This window comes from Schistocerca cancellata, chromosome 3 (genome assembly GCF_023864275.1).
Source record: "Schistocerca cancellata isolate TAMUIC-IGC-003103 chromosome 3, iqSchCanc2.1, whole genome shotgun sequence".
NCBI lineage: Eukaryota > Metazoa > Arthropoda > Insecta > Orthoptera > Acrididae > Schistocerca > Schistocerca cancellata.
The window spans coordinates 239915548-239935748 of NC_064628.1; the positions used below are offsets into that span (position 1 = coordinate 239915548).

At 41.5% G+C, this 20201-nt stretch overlaps 1 protein-coding gene across 1 annotated transcript in view; it reads left to right on the forward strand.

Moving 5' to 3' along the window:
- Positions 1–20201, forward strand: part of LOC126176241 (tyramine/octopamine receptor-like) — a 137676-nt gene that overhangs the window by 71154 nt on the left and 46321 nt on the right. The window contains exon 3 of the mRNA XM_049923386.1: positions 14034–14327. Within this exon, the coding sequence (XP_049779343.1) occupies positions 14034–14327 (294 nt within the window). The remainder of the gene's footprint in view (positions 1–14033; positions 14328–20201) is intronic.

Genomic DNA, 20201 nt, shown 5'->3' on the forward strand with positions numbered 1-20201 from the left:
TTTCTGAAAGCAGGGTACTTCTATTCAGGATTGCAATACTCCGTATTATTCGCCACTTTTTTGACTACAAAACCATACTTTTCGACATAATCGCCTTACGGCACCTTAATGAGAAGGCCTGCATGCTCGCGTCGTACCTCTCTACTAGTCAACGTCGGAGGCTCTGTTGTTTCTGTCTCAATAACCTCCTCATCATCCACGTATCCACGTACAGCTTGCAGTGGAGTGCATCTTTTATTTGGCCGAACAGATGGGAAGTAAGAAGGTGCGAGATCCAAGCTGTAGGATGGATGAGAAAGAACAGTCCAATGAAGTTTTGTGAGCTCTTGTATGAGGCCTTGCGTTGTCATGGAGAAGGAGAAGTTCGTTTGCATTTCTATGGCGACGAATCACTGAAGTCGTTTATTCAGTTTCCTGATGGTAGCACAATACACTTCAGAGGTGATCCTTGCACAATGATGGAGGGTAGCAAACACAATAACCACTTCGGAGTCCAAGAAGACCGTCCCAATGACCTCACCGGCTGAAGGAGGGACTTTGAACTTTTTCTTCGGACGAGAGACGATGTGACGCCATCCATGAATTACTGTTTTGTTTCCGGTTCGAAGTAATGAACTCATGTTTAACAGCCTTTGACGATGTTCGACAAAAAACTGTCACGGTGAGCCTCTAGAAAAAGATGGTCCTTCGTTGCTTTCTCTGTGTTCTGATGGATGAGTATGTCAGCGCTACCAACTGAGACTTCCCGTCCTGCCGAGAGGTGTTTCTTTGTGATCCGTCGATCACCTTCAATGAGTGTGTCCGCACGTTTCAATGTTGTAGGAATCACAGCTGCGTGCGGCCGGCCGGCGTGCGGAAGATCGGACAGGCTTGCGCGACCTTGTTGCGACGATGACAGATGCCTCTCCCAAGGACTCATGGTGCTTTTGTTCGCTGTCAGGTTTCCATAGACATCCTGCAAGCGCCTATGAATATCTGTGATGCTCTGATTTTCTGCCAAAAGAAACTCAATGACAGCTCTCTGCTTGGATCGCATCTCCTTTCCTAACAGCCTTTCCAACGCTACATATACCGCCGCCATCTGTTGTAACTTCACGAAGCTATAAGGACTGAAGCGGGAATATTCCACGATGTCCCGTAGCAAATTTCACATTTTTTCAACCGAAACTGGCCGAGATAATAAATGTGTTGAATTACTCATTGAACGCCCTTCGTATTTTAGTAACATCTTAATAAATGTTTGACCAATTAACAGCAGAAAATGAAAAATGCCGTAGACGGAAGTTGCTGGACGTACAGAAGAAGAAACAGAAAACCTGCACGATTGTGGTAGTCTTGTATGAGTAGCCGAGCGGTCTCAGGCGCTGCAGTCATGGACTGTGCGGCTGGTCTCGGTGGAGGTTCGAGTCCTCCCTCGGGCGTGCTTATGTGTGTTTGTCCTTAGGATAATTTAGGTTAAGTGGTGTGTACGCTTAGGGACTGATGACCTTAGCAGTTAAGTCCCATAAGATTTAACACACATTTGAACATTTTTTGTATGAGAAACGAAAATAAAAAACAAATAAATGGGAAAGGAATTACATTGGACTTCAGTAGTAGCTTCACAAGAGGTCGGATTAAAAATGGCGTAAGGCAGCCATCTAGCCTTTCTCCCCGACTGTTCAACTTGCACATTACAAAAGCAGTGACAGAAATTTTCAGGAGAGATATTAAATATCATTATGAAAGAATATCAAGATCCAATTATGACATTCTATCCTCGATAAAAGTAAGAGTGAATGTAATGAACCGCCGAATGATCACAAAATATGGTCTGAGAGTAAACCAAAGAAATGCGAAGGTAATCAGAAGAACTCAGATAAATTAAGCATGAAAATTGTGGACCATAAAGCATATGAAATGAAAGAATCCTGAAAAATAACCCTATCATGCGGAGGAAGTAGACTAAATGAATCTATCTAGCACAGGTAAATTGATGACTGAAGAAAGTTCACTGGTATGAAAAGGTAGCCTTAATTTGAGGAAGAAAATTCTAAATATGTACGTCTGGAGCACAGTTTTGTATGGAAGTGAATCACGGTCGGTGGAAAAACTGTAAAAGAAGATTCTAAGCGTTGGATATTTTGTGTTACAGAAATTTGATGAAATTTAAATGCGCCGGTATGAGAATAAATGAGGAGATTAATCGCAGACGTATCAAGGAAAACACTTGCTGTAAGATGGGACAGGATAATAGGACATGAGCGTGCTCCTGGAAAGAGTCGCAGAGGATGAAAATTGTCGCGGAAGATTGGAATATCTCTAACTGATAACGAAGCGCGAAAGTGCTTCTTTGATATGAAGAGGCTGGAAATAGAGTGGAAACCATGTAATATCGTATTAAACCAGTTAACACACTGACGCCACAATAAAAAATTCTTAATATTTTCCTTCCAGATAGTGTTCCCATTTCACGTCATCATCTGAGATATCCATGGCTTTCAATACACAGAAATCTTAAAATCCCTCGTGATTCATTCCAAACAGATATTAATTTGAGCCTTAAGGCATTTTTTCCCAATAGAGGATAGAGAGACGTACTTGAAGATGTAGACCTACTAGTAAATCTACTCAAGGGATACGATTCGATTCTGATCGGCTTTCAATATGATGTACTATAGGGCAAAATAAGAGAAAAGTATTTTTACACGCATCCATACGGCCGTTAAAGAGGTGACACACACCTCCAAAAAAATTAAGTTTAATATTTCTGAATGAATACCGTTGAAATGGTGACGGATGTAAAAAAAAAAACTTCTAATGAAAGTTCAATGGTTTTTATTGTAAGAATGGTGCACCCAAATTCCTCCAAATAAAAATTTTTTTTCGAAGTCCAGTATTGATACATAGCGGTCGTTCAGACAGGAATCGTTAAAATATATTTTTCTTTTGCCCGGTCCGTGAACCTAAACATAAGACAGATTTTTCATTTGTATTACGTATATAAGCCTGCTAAACCATTTCCTTACACGCCCCGATCCCATTTTACCTGATGTAGAGGCGAACACGAGGATATAATCTGATTTGTGCAAATAGTTTTCAACTTTTGGTCCAAAATTGCCATTTTTTTTCTTCAAGTCTCTGAGAATGGGGACATAAACTCTCCGCTTGCAGATATAATGGGTTGTACTGTATAATTGTATGTTAAAAGATTCTGAATTGCAACTTTTGCTGTTCCTCTGAATAATAACGTTCGTCGTCCATGTATTTAAAAATTAAAACCCGACTGGGCGGACTTGCACTTTTTTCGATTTCACAGTCTCCACAAACCCTTAAGCTTTCCCCCTCGACTCTCTTTTATTTGCTATTCGCGCTTCCATTATGAGTATTGATTTTCCTTGAAACAATCCGGTGTCTTACTTTAAAATTATTAATCAATTTTGAAGAAGACTTGAACAAAATATTTTGTCATAAAGTACCATCGTCCATTCCATGCAAATCCCACCTCTTTATATCCAGATCATGTACCGCTACTGACTTCTCCACGGAAATTTGAAATGTATCTAATATGTACATGGAAATTCCTTTTCATTCTCATCCCACTTGTAGCAGTTTGCGATTCCCATTTTTATCTTCTCTCTTTGTGACCTTTCTCTTTGTATGTTTTAAGTTTCAAATCTATAATGATTATCTGACATTGTCAGCTGTACTAGAGGACATTTCAGCTTCTGAACACGGTTGTAACATAAGTTTATTTGATCGCACAACAATACAGAATGATTACTAGTTTCAACGAAATTAAATCACCGTTTTTAGATCACTTGTATAGAAAAAAAAAATTTTGCAGCGCCAGTCCATTTCATACACATTAATTGAACAAAACTTACAGAGACAACATTCCGTGGTACCGTCTCCGTAAATTGTGTCCAGTTGGTGTGAACAATCGACGAAATGGACTGACTCAGTAAAATTTTTTTCGTTTAAAATGATGAAACGATTTGGTTTTTTATCATTTTTTAACGTTTCTTCATAATACGTCTTATGACATTCTTCAATCAGAATAGGATCTGTAATTATCCGTTCGTCATCAAACCTTAGGGTGACTTCCCATAAATACGTTATTATTAGCAGCATCTTAAACAGAAGTAATTTCTTCACTAGTGATCGTAGTTTTCACATTGTATTGTGGCTGCTGAATCTGGTAGTAAATCCAAATTTTTTTTGGGTTCACCGACATTGTCTTTTCCTTTCCGTTCCTGTCATGAAATTGCGACTGTCCTATGGGCTTGGTGCCCAAAATTGAAGAACATTCAGCATTTTTTTTACCCAAATAATTCTGCACCTCCCCATCAATGTACAGATTTCCAATAATTGTACAACAATAATGTAGAAACAAATTCAATTGTAACGTAATTAATTCTGGAAAGGCTACAGATTTAAAACAAGAGTTACACCAAATGTAAAAAGAAAACACAAATAAAACCAAAGCTCTTTTATATTTCATAGCATTAAAAGACTTATACAGAACAATATATGAAGAATAAGTATTTGGAATATTTTTACCTGGGCAACACCGAGCATGACAAGTAGCATTGGAATGGACACGTGTGAGACGCGTGTTCAGTGACATAGAGATACTTCTAGCTTATTTGTCTTTGGAATACCACTTCATCATATATGGGAGAATTTGGTATTAATGATGCTATACGTTTTTTTATTAGTGAAATGCCGAAATGAAATACAAAATAGAGGGGGGAGGAGACTTTTTAAACGTATCTGTGTGCACTGTTGCAACGTAGATTTAAAACCCTAGAATTTTTATTTTAACCTTTTTTTTTATAATTGTTACCGTTTCAGTCATATTCACTCAGAAATATTAAACTCAGTTTTCTTCAAGGGCATGTTTCATCCCTTTAATGGCCGTTGCGCATGTATAACAAAAAGATGTCTCTTATTTTGCTCTGCACTACAACGTATTCAAAACCAGATCAAAATCTAAGAGTATTCCTTAGGTAGTTTCGGAAGGACGACGGTTCAATCCCGCGTCCGGCCATTCTGATTTAGGTTTTCCGTGATTTCCCTAAATCAATCCAGGCAAATGCCGGGATGGTTCCTCTGAAGGGGCACGGCCGACTTCCTTCCCCATCCTTCCCTAATCCGATGTGACCGATGACCACGCTGTCTGGTCTCCTTCCCCAAACCACCCAACCAACCAACCTTAGGTAGTTTTACTAGTCGGTATAACACAGACACGAGTCTGATTAAGTACCTGTCACTTTCGGCGATTTCTCTCCTTTAAAGACTACGCACTGTGTTCAGCCACTTGGAACGATTGCACTGAATTTATCTGGGAGTACCGTGAGAAGATTAGGTTTCGGAGACGGTAAACTGGTCTTATATGTGAGTATCAATAAGTTCCGCTCAGACAGCCGCGAAGTACCGTTGCACGCTTCAAGTTTCATGTCACATTACTGCATACAGCTATTTTTGTGTACAGTGGGTGTTTTAGAAGCAACAGTAAAAATTTTGAGAGGAGGTAGTACATATTAATTCTAAACGTTTCATGTGTCGAAATTTTTAGTAATAGATATAAAGCAGGTTATAAAGACAAGTTTTTTCCCATGTTGTTACAACAGTTATTGTTAATTTATTTATCGATTGTTATTTCTGTTGTCAAGATCGAGTAGTAAAGTAATGCTTGACTTTACTTAATAGAATTTTCAGCTGTGGCTGTGTTTGAGGATTGTTGGCCAATTCTATTGTCTTGTTGAAGTACCGGTACACCAAAAACATTTACTGACGTCGAGCACGACGATAAAGTATTTCTGCACACGTTATGTAATAGAAACGCTGTTGCTTATAGAGAATACGACAGATGATTTTCATTAGCACATTCAAGAGTGTTAACTCTCTGAATCTGATTTTATCCGTTAAAAATGGTTGGTGAAAGCGTACAACGGAAGAAACAATGAGTTTGTTTATAAATTTTCTTTGTCTGTTACCATTCACGATTTTCTTTTTATTTATATTTCTCACTATACGTTTCGGGAAATGATTCCCATATTCAGCTGCATTTTCCGAGTGGTATGCCATTTATTCTTGATGTTTCCGATGTGTAAAACGCTGCATTGTTCTCTTGACTCTACTGTAATGTATAAATACACGCCCAATTTTTAACTATTTAATGATCTTTATATAGACTTAGTGGCGAATTCGGAAAAACTACTACTTACAATTTCCTTGTGCTCAACTTGTGCAGAAATTCACACGTATAAACGTCGCACACAACTATCTGTGCACAGTACACAATGTAAATAGCAAACGTATGGAAATAAAACAGTCACGAAAGATATTTTTACATATTGTTCGCAAGGCATGTTATATTATTCTTTCGTATAGTGAATATTTATCTTAAACATTTGAATCATTATTTTCTTATACGTACAGTATTCACTAAGGCACTTCTTTCCTTGTACCACTGTTTTTATCTGAGCATACTATCAAAGTACTGGAAGAAATTCCCTGATTTCCCTGCCATTTTTACATTTAATACCTTGTCTTCATACTTTTGTGATGTGAATATATCTCCCATTATTCCAACAAGTCCGTTTTATGACCTTTCTTTAGTCGGTAACATTTTGAAATTTTCATTTGGTGGTCTACCGTTAAGCGGTAGATATGAGAATGGACCGATCTTAAAACTTACAGTCAGTTCCATAGAGAAGTGTACGCCGTTATCTGTATGAATTAAAAGACACTATTATAATTATATATTTACATTGAAACACATGTTATTACTAACTGCACAGTTACCTTATAGTTATCCAATCCCCACCGTTATCGATTATAGCCTGGACCTTAGCCCTCTCTGCGGTAAATCATCCAACTTCTAAAAATCGTTTGGCCCACTTCGCAACGAATGTCTGTGACTTTCTCAGAATTTTAGCAGCAGCCCCTTATGAAAGGTTTGGTCCCTTTGGACGGTTTAAAATTGTACGCTGCGTCGTGACATTTCAGATATTTTGCACTACAGATTACAAATTGGAGACCACTACCAGAGATGCCGCTGCGGACGTTGCATTTAAAATTATGACGTACACTTTCTTGTGGATCTGACTATTTTGCATCGAAACAAAATATTTCCATGCATTGGTTATTGTCAAATTTGTATCTAATAAATCTTCTCTACAGCATTAATGAAACTGTTGCAGGAATTGTGAAACACCTAGTATAATAAAGCCTCATTATATCCTGTTAAACACAAGCCACTTTTATACATAATTCTCTGTTATGAATATTGCCGTTTCATTACCATGCATTCGAAAGTTAACAACGGATTTTAATCAGTTGTTTTCTTTCCAATCCCCCAGAAGCACACATACAATTTGGATCGTTGGCAGTGGGTGGTAGTGAACATTGTATACACTCTGTACAACACACAAGTCTTTGCAAGAGAACATTTTCTAGCGATTTTTTTAAAGCGATGTTCACAACAGTCTGAGAGAACGTATCTCAGAATTCCCAGAGCTTGTGGCCCCTTTCGTTGTTTTCTGAATGAGATAATTTTCCAATAATATTGCTATGTTTTCCGCTCTGTTTTAGGGGTACTACCTTCCATGTGATTTTTCACCGTGTCTCGTTTATTTTATCTGTTCCTCAATTTATCTATATGTTTTATAAATTTTATCATGAGCTTGCAGTGTTTGCATCTAAGCGTTTAGAGTTGTGCCTGCTATTTTTTTCATTTCTGACCGCAGAAGAATAAATGCATCAGTATGTTAATCTTAGTAACTCACTCTTTTACGTACTTCCCTAGGGCAAAACCCAATTACACTATGTGCTGATGCCATCGAAAATTTACATCATACTGCCTGACCAAAAATATTTGACCTCTTCCAAAAGTTTCACATCATTAATTCCTGCTCAACACAGTACAAGGATTTCTATCTTCAGACCTTTTAACATTTAAACTTATTTTACTGATTTGTGTAATGTAATATTCTTTAACTTGTCTCAAATGACAATTTTATTTGTTAGAAATCTCGCGGTACCCGTCAAAAACGTTTATTTTTTCAAGAAAAGTATATAAGCTAAGAGAGAAGTATATAAGCTAATCCCAAAACACCGTTTGCTTGTTCGGAAAGCCAATCGATTTACCTAGTAGATCGGATTTGTGTGCATTATGTGGCCTGCCTAAAACAGATCACCCGATCCAGTTAACGACGCATTAAGTGTATAAACTCTGTTAACTTTTAATCAGAATAACAGTGGCAGAAAAAATTGAATTATATCAGCTGATTAGGTTCGAGTGACTTTCCAAATGAAGCTTCAGGGATACCTTGTTCACTTTCAGTCAATAGAACAGGAACAGCAAATATTTTATTTCCTTCGTCGTAATTTAATACTACTTCAGTGTAATGAAGAAAAATGAAATTATTGGGTTTGTACAACGTGTTAATCATTAGAAAGTTGCAACGTTGCCTCCGTAATATTTTGCTATGAAGGACTATAAGAAATAAATTACCAAACGACTACGAAAATTATTGATTATAAAGACTGCTGAGCTGTATGCCGTGAAGGAATGAAGTGACCTGCTATATTTCTCTAAGGAAATTTTTTACTGTCAGATACGTCTTTGGGATTTGTCCATCATCGACACGTCTTTGGGTTTTGTTCATCTTTAACACGTCATCAACAGGTCGAGATCCTTTGCTGGATAAAGGCCTCTTCCGTGAAGCGCGTCCACGTTCCTTTTGTTGTTTAATCTCGTCTGCTCGTCTTACATCACATGAAAGCCTCGATCTCTTCACGTGACTTGTAATATAACACTGAATTTTCTTCGACCATCTGTTATGTATGCATCTAGCTACATGTCCCTCCCATCTACATTTCACTATCATTACAACCGCAATTACATCTCTCACTTCAGTCTGTTTGCTGATCAGTCGGTTTATTTTCCAGACTGTTCTACCAATTATCACAATTAATCGCTCCATTGCCCACTGGGAAACCCATAGTTGTTTTTTTCATGTCGAGTAAGGAACAAGGACTACCAAACGCCCTAAGCGAATGAAACTGTGAGTGAAACCGACGTTAATAATTTTTATGAATTAGAATACTCCATTTCATCGTTCTGTGCCAAAGCAGTAGGCTCACTCAGTAAGAATTTCCGAACTATTCATGATGTTAAGCCTTCAGCCCTAAGACGAGGAAATAGTAATTAACATGAGTTAGTGACGTCAGTTTGGTGTTAGATAATGGAACTCTTCCAAAGATCAGATCTGGTGGCTGCCATTTAAAAGTGAAAAGTACATTATGGACATCTGCACCGATCCATGAGGAAGAACTCTTCTCAGTAAAAAGTTGTACATTATACACTAAACTGCGCAAAAACTAAAAGACACCGTGGTTCAAAACTTCTCTCTAATATCTAATGTACACCGTAGTCATTTCACGTATGCGGCGATGTCAAAGATTTTTAAACAGGAAAACCTCGATAGGGTTTCTAAAACAGTGCGGAGATTATATTGGTGCTGTCGGAAGTTGGAAGTCTATCAGTGTAGATATTTTTACTCACAGGTCCAGCTGTGGTATGACAGGAGCCCATGTCCCATCATGTACACAGTTGTAGAAGTGCAGCGTTGTTCCATGTCATCACCAACCCAGTGCTGTGGTAGACTTCTGCTTTGCAGAATGTCATACCTGCATTACTTTTACTAGTCAGATGCAGGATTTCTTCAAAGGCATGCCTGGACACCCATTGCCTTGCGAAGTCTTGCCTGCAGCTGATGCCACAACATAGAAATGGTATTCACTTCAGAATACAGTTGATGGTGTTCTAGTTTGTTGCTTAAAAAGAGAGTACGATTGTAAGTTAGAAGTCATTAGGACGCAGCTAAGGAATTTTCGTCTTATAATTACTGTAATTATTACTCAAATCATAGAAGGTGTGGGTTTGAGCAGAAACTGGTTGCAACAGCAGGTAAACTGTTAGACATGGAGTTGAGAAGAGTAGTGGGATTCGTGGAGTTTATGGTCCAGAAGACGTTGCTGTTTGTATACAGAAAGAGGTAAATGGAGAGGAGTTAGGCATATTGGCCATGTAAAGGATACACAAGAGTGGAGAAAGGGTTGAGTCTTGAGGCACACCAGTACTGATTGTCATGCGGGAATCGGAGTTGTTTATGGTTATAAATAATAGGCAGTTGGGTCGAAGGCGTACAATAAGGCACATTTAATTTACTGATAGTCATTCGTCTCGATATGATTGCGTAGGCTTCCGCAGTCAGAGTCAATTGATACAAAAGTTTTATGAGTGTGGTACAGTGTCATAGTTAATGTTCCGTTCCTCAATCGATAGAAGTGGAAATCTTATAGGGTCAGTTTGTTATCTGTCTGTGTGTCTGTCCGACTGTTAAGACCCCCTTGTCTCATGAATGGGTAGGTGTATCACGTTCAAATTTATGGCTTGGTTCAAATGGCTCTGAGCACTATGCGACTTAACTTCTGAGGTCATCAGTCGCCTAGAACTTAGAATTAATTAAACCTAACTAACCTAAGGACATCACACACATCCATGCCCGAGGCAGGATTCGAACCTGCAACCGTTCAAATTTATGTCACATGCTAAGGTGTATGGTCCATTGGTGACATTAAGCCTTTAAGCTTCTAAGACAATGAACGCAAAGGATGTGGTCATTTACGTCAAATATTCTGAATCAAGAATATTCACTCATCAACACCTGTAAGGTACTTCTCATTGGTCTAGAATCACGATATTTGAAAAGAAGCGAGGATTCACAGTAAAAATAAAGAAAATATCCGAATATTTCTAATTTATACTTATATTTCACGAAAAAACATTTATTTACCATTTGTTATGCGACTGTCTGTCTGTCCGTTTCATAAGACCCCTTCTCCTCAGGAAGTTGAAAGGTGAAATTTATGTCACATACCAAGGCTTATCTTCCTTTAAAGATGTAAAAAATTTAAGCTTCCAAGTCAATGCAGTCATATGATGTGGCCATTTATGTCATATTGTTTGAAACACGCGAACTTACTCATCAAAGCCAGTACGATAGTTCCTGTTGATCGGGATTCATAAAAGTTGGCAAGAAAGAAGATTTCACAATACCAGAAAAGGAAAAATCCGAAAATTGTTAATTTGTAATTACATTGCACAAAAAGTAATTGGCGTTGTTAATTAGCATAGCACTCCGGAATTAATAAAGTAAATGAAAAATAACAATAGCAAATACAAAATTACGCAACAAACTTAAAATTAAAACATTCTCGGAAGTCTGGGAGTTCCCTGAACAAGTATCTTCCAAATGTTGACATCAGTAACAGAGAAAAATGGTCGATATTCTCTATTCCTGGGATGGATGAACTAACAATATATGTAATTAAGCTTTTACGGGACCCTCCGAGTGCGAGTCCTACTAGTGCTTGACCAATTGTTTTCTTTTTTTACATTATGTCATGGTACTGTACTCAGAAATCTTTGTCGTCAACTTTCATCTGGGATTGAATGGAAGATCGGAATGCCTTATGTGACCATATGCTTTCTCATGGTCAAGAGACCCGAGATAAAAGATTGCGTTGTCGGAAGAATTGGTATAGTTCTCTGTTTGATGAAATTTAACTTTATTATCCAAACTGCAGCTCTTAGTGAAACTCATCCGTTGCACGTAGCAGGTTGACAGGTTAATAATGAAAACAAATTTCCCGCATGATTGTCATGAATATTTTATGAATAAAACCATCTACATCGCTAAATAAAATTTCTTTTTGTGTTACAAAGTTTCGGCATGTGCAGTTATCATCGCCGGGCGGGGTAGCAGCTCGGTTTCGGGCGCCTTGTCACGGTTCGCGTGGGTCCCCCGTGGGAGGTTCGAGTCCTACCTCGGGCATGGGTGTGTGTGTTATCCATAGCTTAAGTTAGTTTCAGTTAGATTAATTACTGTGTAAGCCTAGGGACCGATGAATCAGCAGTTTGGTCCAATAGGAAGTTTCCACAAATTTCCAAAGAATCACGTATCCTCAGACATAAGAAAATTATTGTTGATATTGTAACTAAAACTTGTTTTGAAAGTTCAAAGTTTTTTATGATTATCTTGTTAAGCAGCTGATCTGATAGAATTACCATTTCCTGCAGACATATGAGTGTCAACTTTATCTTTGACTAGGACGGAAGCTGAAGCAATGAATTAAGATTTTTTCCAGAGCTGGGACTTGAGCCCAGGTGTGCTGTTTACTGGGCAGACGTGTTAACCATTGCACTGCCGTAGCAGTGTCGCTAACAGACCTGCAAGGACTGCACAAGTACAACGCCCTAACAGAAATTGAAGGAGGTAATTGAAGTACTGGTAGGGAACGCATTGGCTTGGGGAAGTCCGTGCAGCTGTTTCTCCCAGAATATTACAGTGGTGTCGTGGTTAGCATATCTGTCTATTAATCAGGACACCTGGCTACAAGTCTTACCAGTGTCAAAAAATTTAATTCATTTCTTCAGCTTCTGTCCTTGCTAAACGATGTTCAGCATCATAATTAATACATTAAAATTAATACTGGCGATGAATATTGTAGTATCATTGCCACAGATATTACTACAACGCCGCGCCAACACAAGGTTAGCACCTCGTCGTCTGCCGAGCACAGCGCACTCTAGCGGGCTGTGCAGCTCGACGGAACTGGAGTGTGCCTCGTGCACCTCTTAGCTAGATTTCAACCTAGGCAGACGCACTTTCATAATCGGCCCTCGGCCAGTTCTGTAATGCTTGCATTGATTCTCTGAGGATAGCCCATCGGGCTTAGTCCCTGAGAATGTGTTGTACTAGTTCATGGTATTTCGTGTTACGAGACTGTCACTTCATAGCTGCAGCTGCAGTCCTACAAACTACTGAAGATAAGTAATTTCATTGTACTATGTGTTTCTTGAATAATAATCTTTCTCTCTAACAGTGTGTCGTACCGCATATTTCATCTACATGATTACTCTGCAATTCATATTTAAGTGCTTGGCAGAGGGTTCATCGAACCACAATCATACTACCACCCTAACATACCACTCCCGAACAGCGCGCGGCAAAAACGAACACCTAAACCTTTCTGTTCGAGCTCTGATTTCTCTTATTTTATTTTGATGATCATTCCTACCTATGTAGGCTGGGCTCAACAAAATATTTTCGCATTCGGAAGAGAAAGTTGGTGACTGAAATTTCGTAAATAGATCTCGCCGCGACGAAAAACGTCTTTGTTTTAATGACTTCCATCCCAACTCGCGTATCATATCTGCCACACTCTCTGCCCTATTACGTGATAATACAAAACGAGCTGCCCTTTTTTGCACCCTTTCGATGTCCTCCGTCAATCCCACCTGGTAAGGATCCCACACCGCGTAGCAATATTCTAACAGAGGACGAACGAGTGTAGTGTAAGCTGTCTCTTTAGTGGACTTGTTGCATCTTCTAAGTGTCCTGCCAATGAAACGCAACCTTTGGCTCGCGTTCCCCACAATATTATCTATGTAGTCTTTCCAACTTAAGTTGTTCGTAATAATAACACCCAGGTACTTAGTTGAATTGACAGCCTTGCAACCTGGACTCCTTCAACTCCTAGCAACTCGGCCTCCTACTTATTTGCATTTAGTAAGGAGCTGAAAACACCCACGCGTTTTGTGACTCTAAACAGTGAGACACAATAAATATTGTAACTCTTCAGGCTTTCCCGGCGAGATCTTGACATGTGGAATAATCAGTTCTACTGCCGGATGTTTGTGTCGCTCTGGCACAATATTTCGGCCACGTAACTCGTTGCCTTCTTCAGGTAGCACCTGAAGAAGGCAACGAGTTACGTGGCCGAAATATTGTGCCAGAGCGACACAAACATCTGGCAGTAGACCTGATTATTCCACATGACAATAAATATTGTTTCGCAAGTTCAAGGTTTTTTGACATCTGATGATGGCAGATGCTGAAACGTCGAAATAAATAAGGACATATTATCTAGCGACGTCGACGGTTGTATTGTTAAAGTGTGGCAGGAGTCACCAGCGGGTACGGCGTTTGCAGGTGCTGGCGGCAGTGGCGGCGGCGGCGCGTCGCCGCAGCGCGGCCTGGTGGTGCAGGGCGGCGTGACGCTGGAGCACGGGGGCGGCGGGGGCGGCGGCGGCATCGCCACGATCGCGCAGCCCGCGCCCGTCGCCATCCCCATCGTGACGTGCGACCTCGCGTCCGACCTCAGCATCAGCGACAACGCGCCCGACAACGGCGACTCCGCGGCCGACGGCGGCCAGGCCTCTGCCACCTGCTACCTGCAGGCGCCCGCCAAGGACACCCTCAGGGTAAGCACCGCAGCTCTGCACTTCTGCCGACTCGCTTACGGTGAACGTAACTTAACTGGAAGGCTCAGCAGCAAAGGTCGACTACCGTAAATAATGAAATCTACCACACTGCCAAGCCACCGTCCTTCATCTACATACACACACAGGGAGTGCCAGATGTGTCTGCCCCCAAATCTTGAAAAACGATAAATGAAACCAATAATTATTTAGATAGGTAAACGTAACAAATATTAGTCTCTCTTTGGAGTTGTGCAAATATTATTTTAGAGGTCTAACAACAACAGCCAAAATTCCACATGGTGAATAAAATGGATCTGGAGTTTTCCCGGCGTATTTCCTATTTGAACAGTTATCGAGTATCTGACCGGATAGCGTCGTAATTTCTCCACAATATTTCGGCAGACGCACCCGCTGCCATCTTAAGGTGGTTCCTGACGAATGCTGTGCTGACTCACTCACTCACTCACTCACTATATTGACGGGCCTGCCTTGGCCCGAGGTATAGGAGTTCAAGCTTGGATAATCTGTTCCTCCTGAATCCTCTCTGTTGGGAATGTTTTTCTTCTAGGTTAGGATTGGCCTCTGGTTTCTGTAGATGAAGAATTATCTGCCGGCTGATTCCGGCGGCTTCTTATTCTTCATTTTCTTGCTGCTTCCTGGCTGCCCGAATTCTATTTTCTTCAGGCGGGAGAAGTCCACTGGCGGCGTCTGTTGCCTGGATGTACATGACTGCTTGGTCAGTCATGTAGTGCCAGTCCTCGTCGGTGAAGATCGGGTGCTTGTTTATGAGCTCCTGATCTCCATGCCTGACGAGATCCCTCCCGTGCAGCCTCTGGTTCAAGGGTTCGCACCCCCAGTGGAATGGATAAGGTTTATGAGATAGGGGAGGGATGTTGTCTACCATGAAAGGTTAAGGATGATCACGATGGGGGTAGCTACCATCGCGCAGGGAATCGGCGATCTTGGTGAGCACCTCCCTCACACAGTTCTTGTTGGGGAGGGGAAGGCACTCGAACGGCTCGTCTTCTTCTTCTCCCTCGGTCTCCATCGGCACTTTCTGTGTCGTCTGCGTTTCCGCAGGGACAGAAGTGACGACTGATTTCGAGGGGGCCGTCTCCTTGTTGTCGGCGGTTTTCCCCGACGGCATGACCACCTCCCTAGTAACCTGCGTTGCCGCATCGGCCAGGGAGGCGGTCGTTTGTGTTGCCGCGTCTACCCCCGTACTGGTGGGGGTCGGTGCCACGTCCGGCGTCGTGCGGGACGCGAGGTACAAGGCGACCCTTAGTTGAGTCACCTCCTGACGCGTCTCTTCTAGTTCCGCTCTCAAGGCCGCTCTCTCCTCAGCCATGGCGGATTTGAGCGCAATGATTGCGTCCTCGTTGGCTTCCCGCAGTGCTTGGCGGAAGGCGTCCACGTCGTCTTTGTGGCGCAGCCCGCTTCCCCTACCAAGGTAGAAGGGCGGGGTGTCCACCATTTCTTCTTGTTGGGCCTCCTCTTCGTGTGTGGTGGCCAACATCCGCTGCTTCCACGTCTTCAGATAGCTGCAGCTGCGCGCGTTTGCGGCGTGCGAGCCATCGCAATTTACGCCCAACGCTGCAGTACCCCTTGGTTTGGTGCAGTTGCGTGTGTCGTGCGGTTTCCCGCACTTAACACACGCAACCACGCCGTCGCATTCCCTGGATATGTGTCCCAGCTTTTGACACTTATAGCACTGTAATTGTGCCACAGGCTTCTTCTTCTTGTCGCCGCAACCGTTGCTCCCAACTGCGTTTAGCAGGAGCTCAGCAGCGGCAGCAATCTTACCTTTTCCTCCATTCCTACTTCTCGGTATGGCGTTGGCTAGTGGCGTTGGCGTGCGCGAACGACGGTAACGAAGTGAGCCGCAGCGAGTCGAGCAGCAGAGTGAATGCCGTGCTGTTCCTCTCGGCGCCGTATATATACTAGCCGTTACCACCTCCACCGTTCCCCTCCCGGTGTCTTCGGTGCGGCCGGCGCTGCGGCTACTGGAGGTGGTGACGGAAGCGGCGCCTGGGTCTGAACTGGGGTCTGCAGTCTCCCTGCTGCCGCCGTCGGGGGCGGTCCTCGATCTCTGGTACCGCATCTTTCTCTCCAGGCTCAGTGCAAGGTTCCAAGCCTAAGTTGAAGGCTGCTGTCTTCATTAATTAGATCGTCCTGTAGTCGGATTTCGATGGTCTCGTTAGTAACGCAGTCCCAGAAGTAGGAGGTATTTTTGGTTTTTCATAGTCCATAGTATGGCCAGTCTTTATATAATGGTCAGCCAGGGCTGATTTAGTGGCCTGGCGTAATTCGGTATGGCGCTTGTGTTCGCTGCACTTCTCTTCTACAGTGCGGACTGTCTCCCTAATGTATGATTTTCCGCACTGACAGGGAATTTGATAAATGCCTGGTTTTCTAAGGCCTAGGTCATCTTTCACTGAAGCCAGTAGAGTCAAGGTTTTTGCAGGGGGTCGGAAGATAGATTTCACATTGTGTTTCCCCAGGATTCTACCGATTTTTCTTGAGGTGTTTCCCACAAACGGAATGCACGCCAATGACTTGTGTTTTTCTGTTTCTTCTTCTTGTTCTCCTGGCGCAGACTGTCTGAGTGTGTGGCTTCTTTGTTTCTGGTTGCACCCATTTTTCCGAAATGTTGTCTCGAGGTGCTGTAGTCCTGCTGGAAGGCTCTCCTGATCGCAGATTGATCGTTCCCTGTGAACAAGTGTGCCCAAAACGCCTTCACGCTGGAAGTTGTGGTGGCAACTGAAGGTATTTAGGTACAAATCGGTGAGTGTAGGTTTTCTGTATACACTGTGTCCCAGCTTGCCGTCAGGTTTCCGTTTCACCAGGACGTCAAGAAACGGTAGGGCACCATTCTTCTCCACCTCCATCGTGAACTGTATGTTGGGGTGCAGCGAGTTGAGGTGTTCGAGAAATTCCTTTAAGCTGGGGGCGTCCATGTGGCCAAACCACGAACGTGTCATCCACGTAGATGAAGAAACAAGTTGGTTTTTGTTTGGCTTGTTCTAGTGCCTTCTTCTCGAAATTCTCCATAAAAAAGTTGGCTACAACAGGTGAAAGCGGGCTCCCGTGGCGACGCCATCTGTGTGTTCATAATAATTTCTGTCGAACAGGAAGTATGTAGACGTGAGCACGAATTCGAAGAGCCTTGTTAGGTTGTTGTCGAATTTCTTGCTTATCACAGCGATGGAATCTTTCAGTGGTGCCCTAGTGAAGAGGGACACTACGTGGAATCTCACTAGCAAGTCGCTATCCTGGAGCCGAAGATGGCAGCGTGTACGTCTGCCGAAATATTGTGGAGAAATTACGACGCTGCCCGGTCGGATACCCGAGAACTGTTCAAATCGTGAATAAAATCGTCCGCATCGGCTTGTAAAATACTTTTATTAAAAATTCACTACTTGTTCGGCAACAACACAGATCCCTCTCCAGGTGATGTGTATAATAAATTAAAACATTACAGAATTGCAATGGTTTTAAGAAAGAGAAGCGCCGCATATCAATGAGATCTGAGTAATCACTGATTTGTAAAATGCCATGGCGCAGCAATGTGATTGCTTAGAGGTAAGTTCCATCGGTGACTACCTAGATGAAACCGATAGGACAGTATAACTGGTTGTCCATGATTAAACGTATTGGCATCGCACGGCACCTGTGATTGAAAGCTGGATATACCTTTTTAAATATCTAAATTCCTTGTAATTATGGGACCAACTAAAAACTCCACACTAACGTCTCTTAATCTCGACAGATAAGTGTAACAGAGCTTTGAATGTTTCATTATACCATAAGAAGCACAGAATTGTGCGTGTCACCAGCATAAATTATACTGATGGGTCGGTGTTCCGAGCGACGTGTGCGAGAGGGCGCTGGCGTGGGTCTCTGACCAATGTGACGCAATCTTTAACATGAAAAGTGGGGGCTGGCTTTACAGCGTTTGAAATTTACGTACTATTACGTGTTATGTGGCCATTGCGATTTTTTTAAACGATAAAATGCTTAAGAATTTCAAAATCCGAATGAACACCACCCTGGAAAAACTTATGACATGAATTTTTGAACGTTACATTGCACTATTCTTAGAACCAGCAAGCGTACAGCGTATAAATACTATGTCAAAGAACATTTTTACGTCCAGTTAAGACCACTGAGAATAAAATACAATCTCAGTCTTACGAAGACTGATGTGAAACTGGTAGCGGCATTTTAATTAAATTATTTTAACAGACAATACGAAAGATTTTATTCACCACTTCGAAAATAGTTTTGTTTTCCAAAGCGATATGGTAACAACTAATAACCTTTTAAGTAGACAACTTTTTCCTGTCATGAATCTGACGTATATAATTCAACTCTGTACAAATCAATTTAAATCTAAATTCCATCCATATTTGCTGGGAACCTACACATATTCAAAGCGTTGTGCATAGATGCAACATGCTGTACATAAATGGCTGTATTCAGATAATTGTTCTGGAGACAGTGTGTTCACTTGCGTGATATATTCAAACGAAAGCACAAATCTTCTGAATGTACTACTCAGTGCGCCTTCTGAACAACCAACGAACGAGATGTAAACTTGCTGGTATCACGGAGCGATAAGCTTCTTCGATGCGCTGTTATTCGATTATATTGTGGAGTAATGATTTTATTCATAGTTGTTATTTTCTCAGTAACTGTGGTATGTACCTCAGAACAAAATTCTTCGTCAGTGGCACAATTACGAAATGTATATAGGTTTACCGGTTTTAGTGGATTTATCTGTCCTCCTCAGAAGCCTACAAAATTTGGGATATTATCAATCATTAGAACTTGATCATACACGTATATAAAGTATATTACAAAAATTTACTTATTATTGGTGTAGTAGATATTCCGACATTTTAGAAGCTACCCCTACACCACATATATAAAACAGGTCGGAATGAACAGACAAATGTCAGATGTGCGACGGACATTGACTTGGAACAAACATGGCACATACGTCTATCGTTTATGTTGACTTACTGCTCACGCTCGGCGAATTCCCACACGGTGCCAGCGAAGCTGCCATAGTGTTTGGAATCAGATAGCCCGATCGAAGAACTTCATCAGTCCTTACGTTCTTACGTGCTGAGTAATTGCTTCTGCTTCGAGATACACGAAGTTTGAGAAGGCACGTCTGGGACAGACGAAGACCAGCAAGAACTGCGTTTATGGACATGTTTCTTTTTAGCCCCAATAGCCCAAGATCCTTATGTAAGCTTACGAGCAGCTGCTGCAGTGACAGGTATCAGCCTTGCACTTGCGTAGCGAATAGTAAGCCGTCCCAAGTTTCATCTGTACTCTTGCCAGTGATACAGTTGTTGTATGGCAAATATTTCAGACAGAGAGCTACTTTCTGTGAATGGCTACTTTCAGGAATGGTTACCATATTCGCCTTATTTAGCACCAGCACATTTCGTTTTGTTGTGATATCTAAGTAATAGTATTTTTGTCTGAAATCAGGTCCCTGTAAATATTCAATATTTTAAGGTTGGATGCAGCGTGATATACCGAGTGATCAAAAAGTCAGTATAAATTTGAAAACTGAATAAATCACGGAATAATGTAGATAGAGAGGTACAAGTTGACACACATTCTTGGAATCACATGGGGTTTTATTAGAACCGGGAAAATGCAAAAGTTCAAAAAATGTGCGACAGATGGCGCTTCATCTGATCAGAATAGCAATAATTAGCATAACAAAGTAAGACAAAGCAAAGATGATGATCTTTACAGGAGATGCTCAATATGTTCACCATCATTCCTCAACAATAGCTGTAGTCGAGGAATAATGTTGTGAACAGCACTGTAAAGCATGTCCGGAGTTATAATGGGG